At 35.5% G+C, this 25,869-nt stretch overlaps 1 protein-coding gene across 13 annotated transcripts in view; it reads left to right on the top strand.

Moving 5' to 3' along the window:
- The window catches only part of GBE1 (1,4-alpha-glucan branching enzyme 1), a 124,701-nt gene that overhangs the window by 86,835 nt on the left and 11,997 nt on the right, over window positions 1–25,869 (top strand). For 5 of the 13 annotated variants that reach the window (XM_026076881.1, XM_026076887.1, XM_026076885.1 and 2 more), the window contains exons 8-12: window positions 7,776–7,891; window positions 8,141–8,268; window positions 12,409–12,507; window positions 15,413–15,523; window positions 18,161–18,332. In XM_026076881.1, the coding sequence (XP_025932666.1) occupies window positions 7,776–7,891; window positions 8,141–8,268; window positions 12,409–12,507; window positions 15,413–15,523; window positions 18,161–18,332 (626 nt within the window). The other 8 variants (XM_026076880.1, XM_026076891.1, XM_026076893.1 and 5 more) reach the window with 6 other exon arrangements.

Raw genomic sequence — 25,869 nt, 5'->3', positions numbered from 1 at the left:
CTCCTCTTAGTTCTTTTTTACTGCTCATGGCTAGGAGGCAAAACCTTGGAATACCTTGTCCCTTCAATTTACAGGAGCTCTGTTAGCACAGTTATTTTAMGAGCACATGTTGGGTTTTATTTTAGCGTTGTTACCTCTCTCATATTCTTCAAATAATTAATGCAATAAAGTCCTGTAAAAACATAGGAAAAGCAATTTTTTCCTGTCTTTGCTTTTCAAAGTTCTATATCCCTCTGGAGAGGAAAAAAAAAATCAAAATAACTGAGAGAAAGTGGCTGTGATGAAAGATCTTTTACTCCTACAATACAGGAGTATCTATTTTTCATCTCAACTTGATATGATTCTTACTTTAATTGAGAGGCACTTASTAGGGGAAAAGTACCTGCCTGAACAGCATTGCTCAAGAAGACCTAAGAACATCCTGGAAGATGGAAAAATAGAATATTTCTTCCCTACAAATCTATATGGTTTACTCAAATCTGATAATATTTSCATCTGCCTTCTCCTGTAAAAAGCTGCAATATTGTTTACCCTAAACTCAAGGCATTAGGAAACTTTACTCTTCTGAGAATCAACTACATAATGGCAGCTACTCTAATCAAGAGAGTTGCTTCCCGAGTAATTCATCAGAAGCTCAGCTCCTGCTGGTAAAGTGGTATCAGTGACCATTACCAGCTTTAAGCACCATTTTATGTTGAAGACAAAAACAAAGTAAAAAGCCCTGACATTTTGCACTGCTGTTCAGTGGGATTTGTACTTCCTGGTGGCAATTGCTATCTGGCTTAGCGATGCCAATCACTGTACACCTGAAGGTTTTGTAGACATTGATCTTAAGTGGTGGGTTTTGTTAGCTCCAGTGCTGCTCTTACAGCTGGTAGACTTAATATTGGGAATGAGACTCTGAAATACCTAAGCATAAACAGGCTGAGAGGGACTGTTAACAATAGGTCACAACCATTTTGTGTGTTGTTTTGTCATCTCACTGTGACAAGATTGCTTAGGAATGATGCGTTCCTTCCTGTTGGTCTGTTGCGTTAAGTCCATGATGGCTGGCTGGCTTTTTTTCAATGTTGTTCCGTTAACAAAACATTCCTGAGGGCCACAGTACTGACTGGGAGAATTCAGGAAATTTTATACTTTAACAATCACAAGGTCATCATGAGACCCTATCCTAACTTCTCATCCAGTGTTTTCAACTTTCAAAACACTCACTGTGTTCCCTTCTGGCCTCAGGGGAGGTTTATGTAGTTCAGACCAGCTTAGCCTTGCTTGTTTTGGTGCAGAGCCCTAACTTTCTCAAGATTCAATAGTAAGGTGATGATCTAGGACAGACACAAATGGGATAATGTTTAGCAAGTCAAGTAATCTAGGATTGCCTCAGTGTGGTGCTGTCCTTGTACATCTGAAGGTTAAGATTTAGTATGCTTTCAAATGCCTGCCTCTTAGTAATCCACTTGGTTTATCTTTTGTGATTTCAAATGTCTGAATAAATATTTCARTAGTGTTATATTTATTCACTCATTCATTTATTTATAGTCTGGATCCTTCCAGATCTCAGCATAGAGCTTGGCTTTTCTGTTCATGTGTCCCTAACATAGGTCTCTTTCTGTTACTAACATCAGAGTGCTGCTTACTCATGCATGAACCTGAGCAGGTTTTAGGGTTTCTATTACAATAGCATAGCAATATTGAAAAGCAGCTGTGGTTCTTCAAAATCTATTATCCACCTGCAGTGACCTGTGTGCGTTCTTTTTTCAGTAGCGTGTTCTGTTTGTTCTCCAGCTGGGTCCCAAGAGCTTGCAATGTCAATCAAAATTTTCTAAGCGAGGACTTTGCGTTAGCTGGAACAGAAGCTGGCCATGAAATCTGTAGTTTAAGCCATCTAATTAGAGATTGAGACAATTTTTTTTTTCTTTTACTCTTTTGGGGTCGTATTGGACCTTAAGTGAAGATAAACTCTGAAAGAGATATAATGTACAGTCACTTGTGTTATTTAATGTACTGCTTTTTTTATTTGAAGTGTTATTTAAAAGATAAAGCTGCTTTGCAAAGCAAAGATGAAAGGTTACAAGTCTTTTGACACTGTCAACATCTTTGCTGTACCTCAGAGGATAAATTGTCTACTTCTAAAATTGTGAATTCTATGCAGGTAGCAATGTGAGCATAATCTAATTGAGTGAAACAGAAAGATCATGATATGGATCCATTTCTCTTTAAAACAAACAAAAACTCACAGAGGTAAAGTGATAACTAGCAGCTGATCATAGGCAGGAAGTGGGGAAGGAAAAGATGGKGGGGTAGTAATCAAGATACTTGATAACAGAGGTAAAAAAAAGCTTGTGGGGATAGATCTAGAGCTATTATTTATCTTAAATTCAGAGGCTTCAGGGGAAGAAAAGGGACTACTTTTACTACTGATATGGCTGGAAGAGATGTATCTTTAGCTCTTTTAATAGTCCGAGCTCCCAGTTAAGGAAGTCCTTGAGCCAGTAGCAGTGGGAGGCTGAGAGAGAATTGTGAACTGTCCCTATGGCTTGCCCTGTTCTTGAAGTCCCTCAAACATTTCAAATTGGCCATTGCTGGAGGCAGAATACCAACCACAGGTAGTCACACCTAGTAGAGAATTTCTCCAGTTTTTGGTTTGAGGAAAGTGTAGTTAGAATCCATGCAACACAGGTGACATCGTTCCAACCTTTCATGTGAATAAAGATCTACTACTATTGAAGATATTAGTTTCATGCCTCATCCTGTGGTAGGCATGAATGAGTAGTTTCCAAATAATGCATGCAACTTTTAAGTTCTGTCTTGGCCCTCAACTCACCTTCACAGTACAACAACTTGAACCCTGATCAAGGGAAATGTGACTGTTCCTTGGGTTGGTGGTTTATAGTGGAGGTGTTAATATGAGTTTGATCATATTAATTTATTTTACTGATATCCAGAATACTGTGGTACTTGAAGAACAGTTCAAGAATATTGCAAGAATGTTGCATCTGTTCTGAAAACTTTTACTGGCTAAATGCCTCCTGCAGCTGGAAGCTGTACTGTAGAAGCTCTTTATACTACTACGTTTTCAGGATTTTCATCAATTATCTTGTGTTTATTTAAAAATTTTGTGTATTTAGTGCGTGAGAGCTTTAGTCTCCTGTAACTTCTCGCAGATACTAATGGTATCTGTCCAATAAGAGTAATTAGTATTCTTTATTTTACGGTAAGCTTTTTTTCCTTAAAAACTATCTTGCGTGTCTGATTATTAATTCTGAAATGTGGGCAAGCTTAACAGTGCAGCAATAAAATGGTATGTTCCCTTTCTGCCTGTACTGAGCTCAGACAGGCAATGCACTCCCATAGATCCCAAATCTGGAAAAAGTAATGCTTGACAATTGTGCTTCTGTGGTTGATACTGTGAAGAAAGTTTCTTCCTGCTTATCTCTCTTCTTGGAATTGGTATGGTGGAAGTGACATGTTGCTACTGACCCCTTCTGCTTACAGCTTATAGTGTGCCCCAGGAGAATAGCTCTTTTTTTTCCTGTTCATTTTTGGCACAGTTCATTTCAGAGATAGAAATGCTGCTTGGTTTGTGCTCTGTAGCAGGTGCCGGCTCTGTTTGATCTGTGCACATCTATATCATGTTCTGCTGAATGATGTAGAGATGTATATGTTCACATAGAATTGCATTGTATGTAATTCTGAGTTCAGGTATCAAAAGTAGCATAGCCGTGTTAGTGAGACTTGTGCCTTGGCTAAAAAGTCAGCACCTGGGGCACTTTTACCTCTGGATCCCTTGTGGCTACAGATAACTTGGGATCTTGGCGCCAGTAGCACGTAGAGGATAGCGAGCAATCACTTCTCCATCTAAATGAAAGAGGTGGAAATACAGATAATACAGATGGTTTATTCTTTTTGTGTGTGTGGTTTTGGGGGGTTGTTTTTGTTTGTTTTTGTTTTTTGTTTTTTTTACCTCTTCCAGATAGGATTAAAGTTGTTACCCTTTGTATCACTCTAAACAAAGTGTCTCTAAATAACAGATGAAATGGTTCATGCTGATTAACAGAGAGGAAAACATTTCTCAGTATCAGACCTGAACGTGTTGCATATACCTGGTTCACAAAATATAACTTAATCAGATTTACTGCAAATTAACATTATTAGACTGAGTGCCAATTTTTTATTATTATTTGTAGCAATTCACTGGTGGAATATGAGCCAGTCAACTGCTGAATTTCCAAAAGGAGCTTAACATTTCAACAATTCAGTGCTACTGTGTGTTAACTATACACTAAGAATCAAAGACAGGTAAATCATCATAAATGTTTAGATTCTTATCTTGTCAGCAGTTCCACACATTTTCTACAATGCATAATGATAAATACAGTTCTCGAATGTCAACATGAGTATGATTCACGTTGCRCCTTCGAAATGTTTTAGTTGCACCCAATATTCTGCTTTTGCCCATCATGACAGAGTTTAACTGGTTTAAATTTATTATTAACTTCCAGTCAAATATTTCATATTTGTCATGGATTGGAATTTAAGATTCTTACAGCCGATCATTTATTTTGCCTTTTTATTAGTTCAGAAGGAAAAAAAGTAAATAATGGTGGTCACTTATGAGCAGTTTTATAGGTTTTCTGCTGACTTACTGTAGGAAAGTTGTTAAATTCCTTATCACMTTGTGAAACCAGGTCATCTAGCTAGATGTGCTCATTTCACTTTAAAAACAGACTTCTCAGTGGAAAATGTGTGAGCTATTGGCCCGAAGTCGGGGGACCCAAGACTTCTCTCCAAAGACATTCTTTGTTTTGAATGATGTCCTTCGAGTGAATTCTGAATTATTTAAATTTCTTACAGTATAAATCATTCTGTTCCTTAATGATTATACAGCATATATTTTCCTCTCTTAAATCATGCATGCAAAGAAAAAACTCTCCCTCAATTTTATGGTATGCAAAAATATGAGAGACTGTTAGGATATGATTTAAGATATGGCTTTTGCCCAAAAGAAATTACATTCTTAATGAATGCTGTCCTGTTTCCATATCTGTCTGTAAAATTATGAAAATCTACTTCTTTTAGAAATGTTTGARTTATTGCTTGTATGGTGGATATATTTCCATTGCGGTATGATTTCAGCCTCTGCTGGAATTCTGCAAGGTTACCGGCTCTTTCTGTCAGCTTCTGTTTTTAACGCTACTGCTCCTGCAAACAAATTTACTTGGATGAAATCCTGATCCTCAACATGATTTGTGTGGTTTTTATGTTTCAAAAGAAGTTATTCTTGTTGTTGGCTCTTGTTTTGAAGCTGTGTCGTTACCTCTTTAGAGGACAATATGGTTGCTAAGATATGCTATTCTTCCTAGAAACTATCTTAAAACTCTGAATTTTTCCAAGTTCAGACTAGAATCATAGCTAAAATCTATTATTTAATTATTTTAATATGCAGTTTTTTCTCTCTCATCCCCATTCAGGTGTTTGGAAAACATCTGCCATCCCTACTCRGGTTTTTGATCTCAACAACTGTCTAGCTAAACCTTTGGTTCAAATTAGTGTTGTTTATTCTTATCTGTAGTCACTTGCCCATGCTGAAGCCATTGCAATTTTATTTTCATACTGGTACTCCATCTTTTTCCAAAGATCATTCTTTGGTGACAACCCTTTTGAAAATAATAATATTTACTACCAATCTTGGGACTTCTTTATGTATTTTGCAAATGAACAAATCATCTTACCATCTTAAGAACTTTAAGGTTATAAAGTTAAGCACTCTGTAATGAGAAAAAGTAATTTTTCAGTCTGGCTCGTGCTTGTGGCAATTAATCTCCTTTTTTCTTTTATATATAACATCACCTTAATCACGTGCGGGATTATTTTTATCACAGTACAGCTACTGCTGACTTTGCTCACAGTATTKAGATTACCGCATTTTGACAAATCTGATGCTGAGTCAGAAAAAGACRCAGCAAGCATTTGTGAAAAGTTGTGTTTTAAGTGACCAGCTTGCCAGTTCACAGGAATTTTGATAGCTTTCATGTGCTTTCAGCATTGGAGCATTATCTTTCTTATTGGTCATTCATTGCAAATCATCTCACCTCAGAATAATAACTATATTAGAGAGATTCAGTGGACAGGCTACCTAAATATCCCTAGTTTGGGTTATTTTGTCAACTGGATGATTCAGAGAAAAAAAAGTTATCATGTAATGCATACCTAAAAAAGGTATATTGAATTGAGACAATACATCAATTGGCATTTCAACTTTGTAAGTTTTGATTTGGTAATGTTTCTGTCTTTATATGCACAGGTATATGCGTGCGCAGTACATGCATAGGCAAGAAGAAATATTCTAATCCCAGTGAAGTAAATAGGAATTGACCAATTGGTGAGGTCAGGATTTTACCAGCTGTTGTACTTCGTAGTGTGTCCCCATGCCTTCATTTAATACCATTCGCTCCAGTTTTAAAGCACCTTTCATATGAGGAGGTTTCTGGGAGGAAGGATGGTGGGAGGCTTGTTTCGTCAAAGCTGCGTTTATTCCGTGTGTCGTAGTTGCCTCTTGAGTGCACGGCCCCTGAAGGCTGTTAAACAGAGTGAAATGTTCAAAGGGTCTTTTTTGCTGGTTGCTRCCAACAAGTGCACAGCTGAATTATATTAGTAATGTTGACTAATGTGCTCATCTTGCCCTTCTTACCCCTCRGAGGGGGCCTGCCATGCATGCTTCTGCCTAAAGTGTGTTTCTCTCTGACCGCAAAGTTGGTAGAAAGTAGGACTGTAGCTGCGCTATGTCGGGAAATTGATCTAAATCCTGAAATTGGTAAGGGTTGAAGACATTTGGGCAAGAAAGAAAAGTTTCAAAACCCTGTGTAAAGTTGCTTCAGGCGGGGGAGCTGTTTGGAGGCTTCCCTTGCAGAGAAAGAGGTGCACCTAGAGCAGCCTGTGCCAAGGACTCCAGAGAAAGAGTGTCGTAGCACAAGGGGTGGATGGTAGGAGCAAGGTACAAAGCTCCTGAGATGTATTCTGAGTAATGAGAGGATTTGGAGTTCAGGAAATCTGTTTTATATCTATTTATCTCTTTGACATGAGTTTTGTTCACAAATGCCTGTAAGTGCTTACTTGCTTTGGAAACCCTTTTATATTTGTTATTTCATGCCTGCTCTTTATTTTGTGTATTTTATACCCCATTCCCATTGTTCTTGATTGCAAGAAATACCTCTTCAACTTTCATTAGTTGGTTAGCACTGTAAATGAGTTTTGTAATAYAATGGGTGATGTGGTGCTAGGTATCTACTGGTGACATATGATTTTTAAATAAAGAAATAAAAGCTTTTAATCTTTTATTAGGACTAGAAATTGCTATAAATATATGAAATACTAGTGAYTAACTCTTGCCTATTATTATTTCCATTTTATTTCTATAAGATCTTTTCCCACAGAATATAATCATGTTTAGAGAGGCAAATGTAATGTGACAAATATATATAGTAAAACATAATATCTGTGTTAAAATGTTAGCATGAATGTCTATATAGATACTTGATAACTTTTTTTTCCAAAATAACATCTTCCATCTTAAAATTAAATGCAGTAGAGGACAGAGTTTCAAGGAAGACTTGAAGTTTTTAGGAAAATGCCAGAGAAAAATGGGGGGAAAAGACAATCATTGAAATGGTAAAATGTCTAGTATAACTAGTGTGTATGCAAGTGGGAAACATATTGTATAAGGAAATCTAGGTGATTCCAAGGTTTCTAAAGCTTACAAAATGTTCACGTTATTTCAGCTGGGAAGTTCTGAGATTCCTTCTGTCTAATTTGAGAATGTGGATAGAAGACTATGGCTTTGATGGCTTCCGGTTTGATGGTGTTACATCTATGTTGTATCATAATCATGGGATTGGTAAGTAATTTAAGCAAGTTAATTTAAGCAGTCCTGTTGGAGCTCTATTGCTGTAGAAGTGGTAATACAAAAATTAACTGAATGCTCCAAGAATTTGTCAGATTTGCTAATATTTTGTTGTGCTACTACGTGGATAGATTAGAAATTAGGAGTAAAAAAATTTGGTGCTTATAAAATTGCATAATTGCAAAATATCCTTGTTTTAAAATAAGAAAGTTACCATGTCCTTTAAATTTCTTGTCTTATTAGGCACAGGATTCAGTGGAGATTACAATGAATATTTTGGCCTACATGTGGATGAAGATGCTTTGTGTTATCTAATGCTGGCCAACTACATGATTAATTTATTGCATCCAGAATGCATAACCATAGCAGAGGTAAAATCAGAACTTGTCATACTCAATGACATTAATATTGATYAGTTTTCTTTGGGATGCATATTTCCTGATAATTATTAGTCACACTTCAGGTACTCAAGGAGTGACATGAGCTGATAAATTTTAATTAGTGGACAGTCTTTGCCTCTGGGTGGGGGGATGGAAAACAATTGAAATATGCACTTTGGGGATTTTCTCTGAGTTAATGGATCATTAAACATTGTGGGATTTCTTTTCTTTTATTTTCTTCCCCCCCCCCCTTTGAATGTGTAATAAGGTTTGTTTTTTATTAGTTCATTGCTGTTGCGTGATTGCTATTTGTCACTAGCGATTCATGGTACTAAAAATTAAGAGCCCCTGTGCTGTTTTGCATATTTTGAATTATAGTGGCATAATTGACAATTCCCCTTTATAATAAATGTGATTAATAAATGTTGAATGTGTATGCTAATTTATATTTAGTATTAAATTTCCCCATGTTTCTAAAGAAGTAAATAGGCTGTATTTAAGTAGCTTAAGGTCAATTAAACTGTTTTTTCTCTGAAAAAAGTTATTGTTGGTGTGCAGAATTTCCTATAATATAAAACTCTGAAGCATTAAAGTTCTATTAATAGGTACTTTTTTGCTGATGTGTTTTATCTCTCTTATCTAAAAGAGAACAAGTAAACCTTGAGGATTTYTGTTATATTAAAATGTTTATTTTCATTAAAAAAAAAAAGTTGCATCTACCTGATATCATTAGGGAGTATACAGACTTTTATTAAAGCTTTTTGTATTATTTAAGAGTTCCAATTTCATCTTCAGAAAACAAAATAGTGCTAACTTCATTTGATATGTATGGCAAAGTTAATTATAGACAAACACTACTAAAAGCTTAATGACAAGGTATTAAAAGTAGCAGCTGGTAAGCAATTACTGATAAATAAATCTGAGATGGTTTTATTGATCTGTAGGCTTATTTCAAGTGAAACTTGTTCATTATTTAGGGAATCTTAGAATATTTGCCTTCCTACCAATGAAATTTTGAGTTCAGTCTGCTCGTATTACCTGGCCTAAAAGTCTCTCTTTAGATACGTCTTCAGTTTTTCTTACTTAAATTGAAAACTATATCTGTTTCAATATGTCGTTTTTCTTACTGTGGGGAGTGTCTATACAAAGTACAGAATTGATCAACATGCTTTGTGGTAGAAAGAATTTCAAAGGAAGAAACTGTTGATATAATTGAAAATTATAAATAGCTGTGATGAATTTTTGATTGCCTATAATGACAATGGAATGAGTGCCATAGGAGAAAAATGTTTTTTGTCTTACTATAATGTATTCTTTAATTACTGATTGATAATTTTTGCAGATTTTTAATATTCTATTATTTACTGCTTTAGTAATTTCCAAGTCTTTAGATATTAGTGACTATATGCTTATTTTTCATTTGGCCTTTCAAATAAAGCTGTGATTAAAAATTTGTATAATTAGAACAAAWGTTAATAAGTAAATTACATTATGCCTGAAGGTTTTAAAACAAAAAAGCAAAAAATACCCTTCTGCTGTCATTTCGTTTTTTACATGCAGCCCATGTTGAAGAGAAACTCGAGTCTGAAGAAAAGTTTGGGCTTTGGCTGTTTGCATTTTGGGGGAAAATATATTGAACAAACTAATATTAATTTTTAGTGTTCAGGTAAACTTTAGAAATAGATGGGTATTATTAAATGTTTTACTTGGTATTTTACATCTCAAAAATCTGGCTTTCAAACTTGTGGATAAAGTAGATGAAAGCTACTTAAATCTCAAAAACTTTCCTTTGGCCATGTAGGCATCATAGCATCACATTGAAAGGTTTTATTTCATATCTTCTTGTCCTGTATATCTGGGTGGGCATTAGTCCTGGTTTTATTATTTCGGACTGATTTAGGAGGGCTGTTGAACTTTTCTGAACCTTTCCTGATAAATAAATGTTTTAAAAGAAATTMCACCTCATTAAACTTTGAGGTCTACTGCATGGAATCTCTAGTCATCTTCACCTTGGTAAGAACGTGTCTACGGGAGGAGACCCAATATTGTGGAAAACACTGTGTTAATGCAGAAATTTCTCCGACAGCCTATTTTACACTTTCAAGGCTTCTGTACTTTCTTTCAATATGGATACTCCCATACTTTGCTATTAATTTTCTTCAGTAATTTGAAAGGGTAAAACTGTGTGGAAAATACCTAAATATAAATAAATACTCCAAAAGAAATCATAAATGCATTTATGTTGGAAGGGAACTTGGATCATCTTAGTCTAACCTCTTGCTCAAAGCAAGGTCAACACTGAACTCATACCAGGTTCCTCAGGACTTTGTCAATTTGGTCTTGAAAACCTCCAAGTACRGATATCCCACAGCCTCTCTGGGCAACCTGCTCCAGTACTTAATTAATGTCACAGTGATTTTCCCCCCGCCCTTAATATCCCCTTCTCTTTATCAATTTATGGCTACTATCTCTTGTTCTTCTCAGTAACCTCCTCTTAGGTATTGGTTGCTGTCAGCTGTCCCCCACACCAAGGTCATCTCTTTCTTAAGCTGAACAAGTCCCAGTCCTCCAGTCTCCTCTCATGGGGAAAGTGCTCCAGCCCCGACCATCTTGGTGGCCCTTTGCTGAACTGGCTTCAGTTTGTCAGTGCCTTTCTTGTACTGGGTGGCCAAAAAGTGGATGTAGTTATTCTGTGTGGTCTAGTGTGTGCTGAGTTAAGGGGAATAATCCCTTCCCTTGATCCYCTGACTATGCCATTCATACCAGCCAGGACACTGCTGGCCTCTTTGCTGCCAGGGCAGGCTGCTGGCTCATGCTCAGCTTGCTTGCTGCCCAGAGCCCGAGGGCCTTTCCAGCAGAGTTGCTCCCCAGCCTCACAGTCCCCAGCCATTGCTGATGCCAGGTGTTAGTCCAGTCCAGGTGCAGGATTTGGTAATGTCCTTGTTGAACTTGATGAGGTTCCTGTTGGTGTGTTCCTCCACCAGTTGAGGTCCCCCTGCATGGCAGCCCTGCACKCAGGTGTTTGGAGTCCACCCCCCAGTATGTCATCCAAAAACTTGATGAGGGAGTATTCTGCTTCCTCCCCTAGGTATATGTATAATACATAATTGTAAGTGAAAAATATTTTTTCACTATGAAGAGTACTTGCAAGGTCCAGTCATTTAGTTGTTAGCATGCACTTTGCAGGGAATGAATGTTTTGTTTGAAGCTTTCTGCTTGGGGACCTGTTGCATCTAGACCTAGTCAAATGCAGCAATTGAATTGAAAACTAGATTGAATCCAGCACACTGGAATRAATTTTCTAACTAAACCTTAGTTTTCATCAAAATTTAATTCCACTAATTTTATTGTGTAGACAAAAGTGTATTTAATCCATAAACACTGTGACCAAATGACTTCTGTTTCACATAATAAAACTGAGTACTGATAGATATTTTACAGGTACATGGGAATTTGTTTTTTCTACATAGATAAATCAAATTTAGAAGAAAGAATGCTATGTGACATAAGTGTCTAACTGTATGGTGAATTGAACATTTATTTTAAGAACTTTGAATTAGGAATGATCAGCCTGTATCAATGTGAAGGAGAGATTTATGCGATAAGGGTATCTCACTTCTCAGGGCTAACTGAATCAATAGCTTCCTTATTGTGCATTTAGAAAAAGAGTAAAGTTTGTGTCTTTCTTCCTTACTGGACTTTATTCAACCTTTTATTTTTATGCAGTTCTTTATGTAAAATAGCAATAAACAAAATGAAGGTTTAATTTGTCTTTTTTTGACTACCTTTTATTGATTACTTGGAGCTCAAGAGATCTAATTATTTCAAATTCTGCCTCAACTGATATATRCTGAGGTCTTTTTCCCCTCAAACATATTTTCTAATAAAATTCCTTACAGTAGAGTATTTGGTGAGAAAAATAGTTRTACTTCTCTGTAACTTCTTCATTCAGATAGCAAGTGTGGATATAAAAAGGAGTGTATCAAACATCCACTGATTTTGTTCCTACATCCCATGTCAATCTATGAAGCTGTTTAGAGAATATTTATATAGAAGTACTACTGCATGGTGGAAAATCTGAACTAATACTTGCAATAATAACCAAATTATGTTGCACTTTATTTATTTAAGGATGTTTCTGGAATGCCAGCTCTTTGTCGTCCTGTTCTAGAGGGAGGAGGGGGATTTAATTATCGACTGGCCATGGCTATTCCAGATAAGTGGATACAGGTGAGAAAGCAGTTTTTAAAATATGTTGTACTCTTGAAGTAATGTGTTTCTGTGTCTGCACATGCACAAATACACTTTTCTGAATTTTACAGACAAATTTTACTCTCTCTCTTATCTGTTAAGGTACTATCAAAATAAATTCTAACAGGCTAAAGCACAGATGTTAGTAGCTGAAATGAGAGCTGTAGATATGTCTTAGGTTATTTCCATTCAGAAGACGAGTAAGAATAGGAGCTATTCATTGCATTCTTGTTGGGTTTTTTTGTTTGTTTTGTTTTCTTCATACACTAGTTATGGACTGTTCAATTTGTTTGAAATAACCTGTATCTTGCAACAGTTGTAGATTATGTAGTCATGCAGAATGTAAACAGATAAATAAGTCTTATGCACATAAATATTAAAAAACCAACAACTTAGTATAATAAGCCCTCCTTAAATTGGGCATAGCAGTTTGCATTGAGCATAATACTAAAAGTTTAAGCAAAGTACATGAATAATACTAACACCAGCACTCAGTACAGTTGAGTTTATAAAAAGAATAATAAAAATCTGTAAATGCTTTTCAAGAGCGATAATGTACTAATAAACACTGACTATGAGAAGGATTTAAATCACCTTTTCCTTAATATAGAGAATCACAAGAAAAGGAAGAAAACAATAAATAATCTCAAAAGGCTTTCACTGATGTTTTAGGGAGTGTCTTTCAGTTAGACATAAGATTGCAACCAAATCCCCAGGGCTATCATAATAATCTGAAAACAATAAATATTTTAATATGAGCATTAATGGCTTCAATAAGGGTAGTGTGTAGCTTAAAGAAAAATAAGATGTGAATTAGCTTATCCTTAGCATCTTAACTTTTGTAAGTAGGAGATGGGGGGCAGAATAGTGAAAAAGACAGTTTCAAACCTCTTGTTTCTTTTTAGGCAAAAAGCAAACTTGCCAGCTTTCCCCCACCTCCCTCCCCTGCTCCTATGTTCAGCTTCCCTAGCACATTTTATGGTAGGAAAAGATGAACGACTTCCTAGGTAGGTAAAATGCAAGTGGCTGATTTTGTATTACAAATGAAAATACACACTATAGGAATTTTATAACGACAAAAGATTATTTATCTTAGCTATCTCTGCTAGGGCCAGCTTATTTTCATTTGCAATACACTGAATGGAAACAAATGCCCACCATGCAGTATCTAACTGTGGGGGAAAAGCTTCCAACATACATAGTTACTGTTGAGCTTAACCCATCTAACCCAGTGTCATTTATTTCTTCAAAGTAATTTTTAGAATGCATATGTTGGAGGTTGGGGGGTAGCAACGTTATGTACTTTAACGTAGAATGGTAGATGAATATTATCAGAAGGATGCTGAAGGGATATTCAACTCTTACAGCTTAGGCTTTTTCCCAGCAGACTCTGGTTAGTTAGGAATGTGTTAACTGTACAACAAACATAGCAATGCAAGCAGAATGCTCCAAAGGAAACTGGGTATGAGCACCCACAGCTGAAGACCCTGAGTTAGAGAAAGGGGTGATGCTCAGAGTTTGCTACCACACTTCTTGAGACCAAGAATGAAGCTGAAACTGTTAAGTTCAGAAGCATAGTCTACTGGCCATTATCAAACTGCTGTTACAGATGGCTTGCTGACTTTCCTCTCCAACTCTTAAGTAGGTATAGGTACCTATTATACACCAAGGTTTTCCAAGCAACTTGTTAAAACAGCGGTTTTTAACCTGAAGGGTCTCTAGGGTTCCATGAACTAATTCTGAGGAATCTGTATTTAAAAAAAAAAAAAAAAAGTCTAAGGCAAGCTGATTGTCATAACAGTGGCTGTAGTAGTTCAGATTAAAGATCCAGCTAGTTCATAATAATATGATGCTGCATAGCAAACTATTTTCAGTGTCTGCAAGTTTAAATAAATAAAAAGACAGATTTTCTGATGCTTTTAAGAGTATGTGACCAGTTACAACTAGACATTTAAATTATACACCATCATATCAGACATCCTGATGTTTCTATCTCTGCTTTTTATCACTTTTTATACTTATACATATTTTGTGTGTGTATGTGTGTGTGTATGTGTGTGTATATATATATAAAAATTGGGATTATCAATGGGAGCCTATAAAATACTATAGGAAAAAGAAAGGACTAACTGAAATTATACTAGATTTAAGAGGTATGTGAGCCAGAAAATCCCTGTTGATATGATTTAATATAAATGGCTAAAATTTAGGAGCTAGCATAGCAAAACTATAAAACATGGTTTGGATTCCAAAGCTGGAGGATTGAAAGTGTGGTTTGGAAATTACCTTGATCTCACAGATCAGGGAATATGGAAGTCCCTGCACTTAGTGGGTTCTTACTTCATTGCATATATATGGCAACAGCATAGTGCTATCTTGCTGTGATCCATTCTCTTTCAAACAGTCCAATGCTTCATCTATCATTGATCCAAATTGTTGAAGAAGTTGCCCCATTCTGCAATTATTTGAAATGCAGGACTTCTTTCAATACTATGTGTAGATATGTGTGTACACACATTTTTTCCCACTTCAGGTTCAAGTGCTCTCTTGCAGCCTCACATCAACCACATGGTCCGGTGTATCAGAGGATTGGTATGGTAGATGTCCTATTGTCCGGTGGTTAACCATGGAAGTGCAGGAGAAATGAACAAAGTTATCAAGTAGCTATATTTAATGCAGTGGAATTCCAAAGCAAGAAATCCATTTGAGTTATCACAGAAAGTTCATCACTTCAAAACTTGGAGTTAGGAGAAACTAAAGTAATAACAAATGTTTACAAATTACTAGGTGTTGTTTTTTTTTTTGCCAAAGTGATGAGGAAAGGTAGTAATATGCTTTTAGTTAAAACAGAAGTAACTTTTGAATAACCTCTTTATTTATACAGATAATTAAGGAGCTGAAGGATGAAGACTGGAATATGGGCAATATTGTCTATACATTAACAAACAGGCGGTATGAAGAAAAGTATATTGCATATGCAGAGAGCCATGACCAGGTATTGTATCTATTTGGTTGTTTATGTATAAGCAAGTAACAGATGAATTTTAAAGGTTTAGTGGGCTTTTCACTGCAACAGTGTTCATGTGACTGTTCTGTTCCCTTCAAGAAATGAAAGAATTGAAAACCCCAATACTATTTTGAGATCTAAAGGAAGTATTCTTTAACAATTTGATCCAATGTGAAAAAGGTTGTGACCAGAAATTAAACACAGCAATTGTACTGGCTGCTATACATGGAAAAGTGAAAAATCAAGGATGATTTTGGATAGCACTCATCTCTTCCTGTCTTTTTAGTGATTGTTTCTGAAGAATTGGTGAGCACTGAGAGAATTTTTTTACCTTTGACTTTACTGGCAAAAGAGGGAAAAACTAACAAAAAACATAACTATTTATTATAAATGTTGGCTGAAAACTTTAAAATTAAGAACTTTTTTCTAAAAAACCACACTATTGTCTAATAAAAGATTTAAGTAACCTACCTTCAACTCTTTCATTTACGTAATAGAGGTTGACTTCCTATTTCCTATGCCTTTTATAATAAAAGTCAACAAAAGTGTTCAAAACAAGACCTATGTTATTCTTTAAAAAGAGAATTCTGAGTTTACCAGATTCCTTCTGAGTACCTATTTACCTTTTTTTCCTCTGAGTCAGGGACATAACGTTCATTTCAAGCACAAGAGCGGAATCCAAATCCTGGTAAAAMCTGTTAGGTACTACTTGGCAATGCACATTATTCTGTGATTGTCTTTTACAAAAGGTGCCCTTGCCTGTCTCATAGTGAATCTTCATCCTAAAGCATGACATATGCCATTATTTTCATTATTATTATAATATTTCATGCTGGATTTTATCAATTATGTTTTGCATACCACACCATTTTTTGTTTGTTTTGGAATCACATACTTGAGTGGAAGTTGTGTATATTTTTTCATTTAAAAAAAMCCCCAAAAGCTATAAGAGGGTTACAGAAGGACACCAGAACAATGCGTGAAAAATGGGGTAGATGCACTGAATTACATCTACTCCTTTATTTTATTTAAATATTGTCAGTGTGCACATGAAGGACTGGAACAATCCCAACTCCTCATATACAATAATGGGCTATAAGCTAACTATTACCAATCAGAGCACAGGACCTCATGGTTATAAAGCATGTATGAAAATATCAACTCCATGCTAATAGCTGTCAAAAAACCGAATACAGTGCTTTGAATTGGTATGAAAGGACTGGAGAGCAAAAAGTAAAATCAGTATGCCACTGTAGTATTTCATGGCTCACTTGCATCTTGAATGTTGGATGCAGCTTTGGTCCTATCTCAAAAGAGATATAGTATGACRGAAAAAAATGTTGAGAGAGTTGGTAGGGATAATAGAAGGTATAGAGTGGCTTTCATAAGAAGAAAAATAAATAGCCTAAGACTCTTCACTGTAGAAAAGAAATCGTTGGGCAGGAGGGGAATGACAGCAGTTTAAAAATCATGGCTGGCGTGGGGAAAGTGAATAGGGAACAGTTGTTCTCTCTTCTAAGGGAAAGATTAGGGGACCTTAAATGAAACATTGAGACCAGGTTTTGAGTAAAGAGAAGAGGCGTTCCTCCCCCCATCCCGCTGGTGTAAAGCGAAATTCTGGAACTCCTTGTCATATGGTGCTGTATTTGTTAAAAGTTTACGTGAATTCAAAGGGGATTTAATGTATTTTGTTGAAGGCTCCGAAATACTACTGTGCTGCCTATGTCTCAAAGTACCTGAGCTGCGATTGTTAGGAAAACATTTTGGGGAAGTATTGCTAGGTGATTGTCTAACAGGCAAACATGCTTTATTTTGGGCATCTGCTATTGGCCTGTTTTTTGGAGCCAGAATGGTAAGCCAGATGGACAGATGGTCTGATCTCATACAGTTGCATTTAGTAAGTATGTATTACCTTAGTTGCTTAGGAACTTTCAAAAATTTCTTTATTTTTTTTAACCTAATAAAATCACCTGATTATGCCATTACATTATGAGTCTGAAAACTAAAGGAAATTGGCTTTTTCAGCTAGACTTTCTTTACAACTCCTCTTTCCCTGTGGAAACTAGTGAGTTTKCATAATAGAGTATAAAATGCAAATTGGGCTGATCTAACAAAAATTGTCTATTTACATACAAACACCCCAAAATGTTTTCAACTGCCTGCATACTAATATATTAAAATAATCCTAGTTTCCTAGCATTTGTGTGGCCTTCTTTAAGGGTAAACACCAGCAAGTCAGTAATTCAGTAACTGTCTTTAAATAGAATTACTAGTCTATTTTTCTCTTGAAAATTCCTAGAAATCTCAGAAAACCAATCACATTCTTGATAGTATATAAACAACATGTTGTGTTAACTCCGAATCTTTAAATCAGGAGTATTGTTAATAGCCGTTTATTTGTATTTCCCAGGAACTTTACTTAAGATGTTTTCTGTCTTATTTTCTGTTTCTATAAAAACTCCAAAGTGGTAGCTCACTTGCGGTTTATTGCATCATACTAACATATTTTACATTTGATGGAGAACACCTGCTTTTTAAAGTTTACATTAGAAACACTTCTAGTACATTCAAGTACTTCTAGTACATCCAAGGATTTTCTTCTTTTATTTATTTTTATTATTACAGGCACTTGTTGGTGATAAGACATTGGCATTTCGATTGATGGACGCAGAGATGTATACAAACATGAGTGTGCTCTCCCCTCTTACTCCAGTTATTGATCGTGGAATGCAGCTTCATAAAATGATTCGTCTCATTACTCATGCACTTGGAGGAGACAGCTATCTGAACTTCATGGGTAAGTAATCTTAGGAACAAGTCTTTCATATTCTCCTCTACAGGAGGCTTGGCAGGGAAGTAAAATGATCTGACATCATCTTACATCCATAGTATTTATCACACTGCTAAAGTTTTGAGCATAAATGTTTTTATAAAGATTTAGTGCAAAAGGTAATATGCATTGTTTTCCTGCCTGATAGATGTATTATAAGACAAGAAGATAAAGTCAATATGATTCCCAGTTGTAACAGAAATCCTTTTAAAATGTGGTAAATTCCAGTTCAGGTTACGCTGATGTATAGCTTAGACCAGTATTTTATTTGTAGTTCTGCAAGTTTGTCGGATGGTAAGCCATATCTTACGCAGCTGAGTCATTTTCCATCTCTATTCTTCTACTCTCCTAAGCTGTTTAGGCTAGCAGTGAATTAATTAACGACAGCTCTGTGCTTATTTCAGTTATTAATTGCTCAATAATTAGTGCGGGGAAGGAATCTTGAATCACTTATTTCCTGGTGAAGAGCAGGAGCTATATGAAGTAGGCCAGAACACCTCACAGAGATAGGAGGCACATTCTGGTATTGAAGCAAGAGTTTGCAATATTAGTTTCTTTTTGTTCATGAGCTTTCAGATAAAACTGTAGCGTTGCTTCCTAAGCATTATCACTATGAGACCATCCAATAATTGATCTCAGATGATTAGCAAGTTACAGCTTATATAGTCTTCTTAAGTTGATTGTTCTTAGTTCTAAGTTAATTGATGAAACTATTTATGCTTTTTTCTTTATCTATAGTAACCATTATAGTTCTGTAATGTAAGGACTATTTCACAGAGAAATCACAAAGCAGCAAGAATTATGGTAATGTGGTGTGGCAAGTTCTCTATAACAGTTCTGTGTTCCCCACATGAAAAAAAGGCTGAAAGCATGCTTTAAATGACCATCTCAGTTGTCCAGCAATGAAAATATACACTGGAAACTTGTAGTATTTTTAGCCTAATTTTGCTGCCAATTTTTTTTGTTAAATACTTTGGACGTATTTTGCCCTTTTTCTATAATAGTATACTTAAATATATTTCTAATAATTAAAACACTGAAAAATATTGATACTGGAGTAGTTGAGTTTGATTTAAGCATATCTGTACTGATACATATGCTCTTCCTGGCTATTATAAGAACACTCCAAAATTAGATACTGTTTGTATTTTTTATGACAATTAAAAATTTTAATATGGTATGGAAAAATGAATACATCCTATTGTATACTAGTAAAACTATTGTTTAYAATGAAATGCAAAAATTTTACTCTCTAGAGTAATGAAGAAAAAATTAAATAAATATTTATGAAGTGTGGAGTCAGGGACCAAAATGCACAAGGTACGATGTGTGCTGTTTCATTCAAACTAGTGACACTACAATAGTTAAGGAAGCAGATGTTTAGAAAATGCGCCTGCTAAACTGCAGATGTCTCTGCCTCATATTGACTTGGTAAGGTGAGAAAAACCATCAGTAATTCAATGTGACATGTTAAACTCAGTGTGTCAGTGCAGGTTGATTAATTAATACTGTGCATCTTTGAGTACTGCAGATGTTTCAGTAAATATGTTATAGTTTGCTATATGTAAAAGAAGAAGATTGTAATAAATGTTGGAGGAGAAAACGTATAAATTCAGAATACTTACAATCTAGTGTACTTCAAATGCATGTTGTGGCATGCTATCTGGTTAAGCAAATAAGTGACAAGTGAGTTCTTTAACTTTCCGGTTTGTGAGGATGCTGCAGATGGGGAAGAGGAGCCTCGGGTGAGGGACAGGAGGGGTAGAAGTCTCCTTTTACGACCCCTGGAGAATGCACTCTAGGTGCCTCTGGACTTCCCTAGGTTGCCCAATAGGTATGTCTCGTCTTTTCCTGAAAATGAAGATACCAAAGCAACTTGCTACTTTCTCAGTGCTTTGCTCACCTTGGAGGAATAACAACCCCCTTTTTAAGGGGTACACATAGGAGTGAAAACTTGTGTTCTCAACTATATCCTTGAATTTCTCTTTGAAGATCTGGAGTAAGATTTAATTACATGTACGTATGAATATCATCTGTGTTCTGTACATACAAGCAGATTCTTGCTGGGAGAAGTTATGCCCCAAGAGACATTGACTGTAACTTTCTCCTGTGACTTTTCACACTGGATAGTTCTCTGTCCTTGTTACAGATACCTGTAAGAAATCAGTGAAAAAGTTTATCCTTATTTTTCATGTTTCTGGATATTCAATAATCTTTGAAGGCTTTTCCCTTCTTTCTCAGTGTCCCACTAATTGCAATCAATGACGTACTAAAGCTTAAATGTGAATAGGAAAACTTTATCATTTCAGGAAATTGGTTTCCTTGTAATACAAACTATTGGGGACTGGCTTTCCTTCTGTCTATTTTCAGTTCTCTGTGCAGCTTTGCAAATAATCTCTGGGGTTTCAGGTGCCCATCTCGCAATGAAGGCTTAACCTRAAAAGGGGAAAAAATAGCATATGCCTGACTGAAAACACTCATGACAATGATTAACATTCTGCTTTAGTGAATGAATACTCTCTGGAAGGCTCGTTTGTAGTAAAAGCAGTGTTTCTTTGGATATCTATGCAACATCTAAATGCTCTACTTTCAAAGAGGCTAGGGAACAGCAATCTTASTGTAGCTGTAGTTTGTTCAACCTATGTTAGGCTGAGATTTCTACACTGAGACTGGTCAGCAGTGGTCAGATAATGTCGTAGGACTTTAGGAAAACACAGATATTATAAGTTCTTCTCCACGGTGGATTAGTACAAGGACAGGTAATACTCCTTTAGGAGTTTAAACCTCCTCCACAACTGAGCTTTAATGAAGATGTTGACTGATAAAATGTACATTGATTGTTTGAACTTAAATGACATTTAAACAAAAAGACACCAACACTCACAATTTGTACCTATAATTAATAGTAGAAGTCATTTTACTRTTGGAAATATTGGTAAAACCACTATTCATACATAGGTATTTTTGCCAGTAATTGTAATGATACTGAAATGCGGTATGCATATAATTTTAATCTAATTCAAAACAGAAGAAAAGTACAAGGGAAAATATCTGGGGCCTTAGATACTTACTTTCTCTAACATGGGGATTTGAAAACAAAACCAAAATAAAAATCCCATACCTGAAGGAAATAGATCCTTTATTGTCAATTTACTCCTATAATACAATAAAAAGGCTTAAAATTTGAATCTTTTTACTCCCTAAATTGCTAAACAAGGGTTCCTAGAAGTTATAAGACTTCTAGAGTACTACAGGGATCTTCTGATCTCATCTTGAGAGTAAAGCAACTATCTGTGTTGTCCAGTGGACAGTGCTGTTTAACTTTGACATATATATTCTCATATTGCATTTCCTGAAATTAATAGTTGAATTTATTACTGCAGAACAGTTGTCTGTACATCCCTTACAGAAGCTTCACTTTCCATCCTATCCTTGAAGAAGAGTTGTAGACATCTGTAATTGTTCCTCTCCCTTAAATGTTCCTTTTCTATTCCCTTACCCCTTGTCTGTACCCCACAAATAGGGGGAAAAGCCCTGCAGGACTTGTGGAAGAGCTCTGCCAATTCTTCAGCAAACTTGTTTCTGTGTTGTCTCCTTATTTTGTGCTTCATCTACTTGCCTATCTAGATTTAGACATGCAATGGGAGTTGCTTCATTGCCTAGAATTAACAGAAAATCTAGCCCAAGGGGTCTTAAAATAGCATTTTAGGTCTTTGGGATCTTTCATATCACAAATATTTACTGTTTTATGCCACTGTAAGGTCTTGCTTTTCAGCTTGCTAACAATCATTTTCTTGCTTCCTTCTTCATTTTAAATTGGCTTAAACYCAAATTGATTTAAATGGAGATTAGTCCCAAAGTGAATCTCTAGCACTGTTTTTTCATGGCTTTCCTATCATAAAACAACTCTTAATTAGGACTCCAGAGACCAAGTCTCTCTCTCTCCCCCCGACAAAACAGCAGCATTTTTTATACAGAAGCTAGCAAATGATCTGTAGTAACTAGAAAAACTTCTGGAATCATGATCATTGACTGATGGTGTTACAGTTTGGGTTGACATTTACCTGTGTTTTCCTAATATTATCAAATCGATCCATAATGTTTCCTTTTCTTCCCACTTGTTAGTTCATTTGCTAGTTCATTTTGGTTTATCTATATTCTCTACACCTAGTTTTTTGAATGCCCTGGAATAGTTCCTTCTCTAATGGTTTGGTATAATGAGACCTTGTTTCCTTTTCAGCCTTAAAAAAAAAAAAAAAAGTTAGCATTGACTGTTCCTTTAATGAGTGTATTAGAGAACTAAAATAGATTTTTTTTAAAGCAAGGAATTTCACAGTAGAAGACTTCTGAAAGGATGTTAAAAACCAGGAAAAAGAATTCTGCAAAGCTGTATCAGTAGCACCAATGTCAGTGTGGGAAATACTTGAAAACAATTTGCTTTAAGAATGATAATGTAAGGTTAAGTATATATATATATATAAAAAAAAAAGGCACAGCATAACCTACAATCTAAATGAGAATGTTACTTGAAACAAAATYTATCTTTTCATGATGAAAAACCTGAAATAATTATTTTAAAAGTTGTGTTAAGCACTAAGATAGTCTTCGGTTTAAACTTAAGTTTCTTTTTAGATGTTGGAAATAAATCCCTTTGAATTCTTACACCATTGTCTATACATTTTCTTATGCTTCTTACTCCTGTGAACTGGTTTCAATGACTATTGTGTGTTCCTTTTTTTTGTTTGGTTGGGGGTTTTTTGTTAAACAAAGGCCTAAAAAATGGGAAAGCACATACTCTTTAAACCAGCTCCCTTCAGCCAGCTCCTTTGGATAAGCAATCCTAATGTGCTCAATTGATAAAGACTGGGGATTAGGGTCTGTATTTTGGAGTGGTCATTCCGCTTAGGATGCGTTCCTGAATATACCTGCCAAAAGCACTTTCTATGCTGCCAGTTCTACCAGGTGCTTTGATTTCATGGCAGCCTGATGGAAACAATTATCTTTCTTTTTAAAGGGAGAAACAAGAAGGGTGTAATCCGAACTCTTACCCAGAGCTTGGCATAGACCTCTTGTGCTGTAGTGACCGGATCACCTAAAGCTTTGTGCCACAGTACCTCATATGCCCTGCTCGCAACCTGTGGTAAAAAGAATCCATATACATAGATTAGGCTTCATTAATTGCTTTGAGAGTCTCTTCTGGAAAGTCTTCTAGAAGTGCAAACTATTAATATTTGTGTTCATTTAGAGTTGATTGAAATAAACTTCATTTGCTCAAAATGCATAATAAGAGGGACTAGGAGAAAAGCAATTAAAGAGAGACTCTGTCATAAATTAAAAATAAAACACGCACACAAAACCTCTGTCTAATCTTCCTTCTCTCCCACCTTTTTCTCACAGAATAAGTGTGTCCAAATGGGAATGAGAATTGGTTGTACTTCCTACCTGAAAGGGCAGGGCAGAAAGACCCATACATATGTGTATTTTTATATATGTATAACAACAAAACAAACAAGCATCCCACCCTACTAGCAGCAGTCAAGATGTGGGATGGTGAGATGGCAGCCACACTGTGGTATCTCAAGGCAGGAACCTTGAGGCAGAATCCTTGCTAGTTCAGCAACTTCCTCTGAGAACTGCTCAAGAATTAACTGCTGCTCCAGGAAGGAAATTTCATGATTTGAAACCTGGATATAATTCGCCAGAGTAGGAGAGCGTTACCTCAATTTAGAGGATTGTATCTTATGTGACTCTTCTTTTTCTTTCAGAGCAACAGTGGTTTTTCCTTAGGTTATGTGTCTAAGTCCTAAGTCTACAGGATGTCAGATATTGCATTATTATGAGCTAAGTGGATTTGCAGAAAATCAAGCCATTCTGACATTTCAATTTGGTTATATATATATATACTTATTAAGTGTGAGTAGTTGTATAGTTGTTTTTCTGTTAGTGATACAGAGTGATTWGTTTGTAAGCCTGAGTTAGTTTAGGAATAAGAGGTGTGTGTTTTGGGTTTTTTTGGTTGTTGTTGTTTTGGTTTTTTTTGTATTATGTTTAGTACCATCATTTAACTGTTGTGATGTTGAGTTGAGACCTCTGCTGATGTCTCAAGTTTTGGTCTTAAGCCTCCATCTGTTACCTTGCATCTTGTATGATTTTTACAGCTCATAGTTCAGACTGTTAACATCTTTCCTGTCACCATGTGTGAGTCCATACAACTTGGCCTACTGATATGATTGTTCATGTGATGTGAGAACTTGCTAAAGAATAAGAAATGAACTTGTAAAATAAGTCTATTAAAGTTGTATTAGAAGCTAGAGTTCCATTTATTTGTATGACTCTTTTCATTTTTGGTTTATTGTTGTTTTGAAGAACAATTAGAATAATAGTTCTGCATATATTATAACTTTTGGCACTTGTTTTTGAAGACATTTCTCTTTTCAAACATTCAAAATTATAATTTATTATACAAATTATGACTTAAAGGCATGATGCTATGGAAAGCTTTTTTACATTGTTTGGATTTCTAACTCTGCAGGGCATGGCTGTTACTTTGCCCTTTCATCATTGGGTGTCTCCCCTTCCACTTCACTATGCATGGTTGACATTGCTTAACTTGACTTAGATGTCTTTTATAAAAAGTAATAGGTAAAGATAACTCTAAGGACTACAATGTTCTAAATTATATTTTGTTAATAGCTTTCATTTTCTTCAGCTTGAATTGAAATGAATTGAAAATCAGTTGGCTTGTGCCTCACTTACAGATTCTTTTGCTTTTTTTTATACAGAATGTCTGTCTTAAAAGTATATATACAACTTAAGGGGGGATCYGCGTGCAAATGCATGTAGGTGTACATGAGGAACTGTTTTAATTGGTCTTTAGATGTTTTTCAAAATTAAGAATTTTGTAAAGGATAAAGTATTCTTGCTTGTCAATATGCAAGTATGACAACTTTTGTCACTTTGCTAATATATTGAAAATTGATTTTATATACATATATATGTATATATAGATGATCTAGGAATGTTTCTCTGCTCAGTGATCTATTATGTAAGCAATTCAGTAAGTGTAGTCTTAATCCACCATAACCACAATGTAGAAAGTTTAAAACAAAATGCCTTGAAAGTGGTTTGTTCATATAGCCTTTAAGTATTTTAAAATGTTGATGTATTGTAAATAGTCAAAAAATGTTACTGTATGGTAAATAGTCCAAAAAAATTATAAAGAAAATTTCAGTTAATTTATTCTGTAAACTTTTTATTAACCTTTTAGGGCTCTAGAAAAGCTTCTGTATGAAGTTTGTAAAACGTCTTTGTGTGAGGATTTTGCTCATAATGCCACTTCAGAGAAAAAATGATCTAGTGGTTCCCTCTTCTAGTAGAGAGTGCTCTTGGGTGTTTTTCTTTCTTATGTTCATGTGAAGGTTTAGTCTATGAGTTAATTTATTCAGAATGATAGATAGGTGAGCTATAGTAAATATAACCAATAGAGTTCTGCTGCTTCTAACAC

The sequence above is a fragment of the Apteryx rowi genome, unplaced genomic scaffold (genome assembly GCF_003343035.1).
Source record: "Apteryx rowi isolate R43461 unplaced genomic scaffold, aptRow1 scaffold_441, whole genome shotgun sequence".
Taxonomy (NCBI): Eukaryota; Metazoa; Chordata; class Aves; order Apterygiformes; family Apterygidae; genus Apteryx; species Apteryx rowi.
This window is presented reverse-complemented; position numbering and strand designations above follow the sequence as displayed.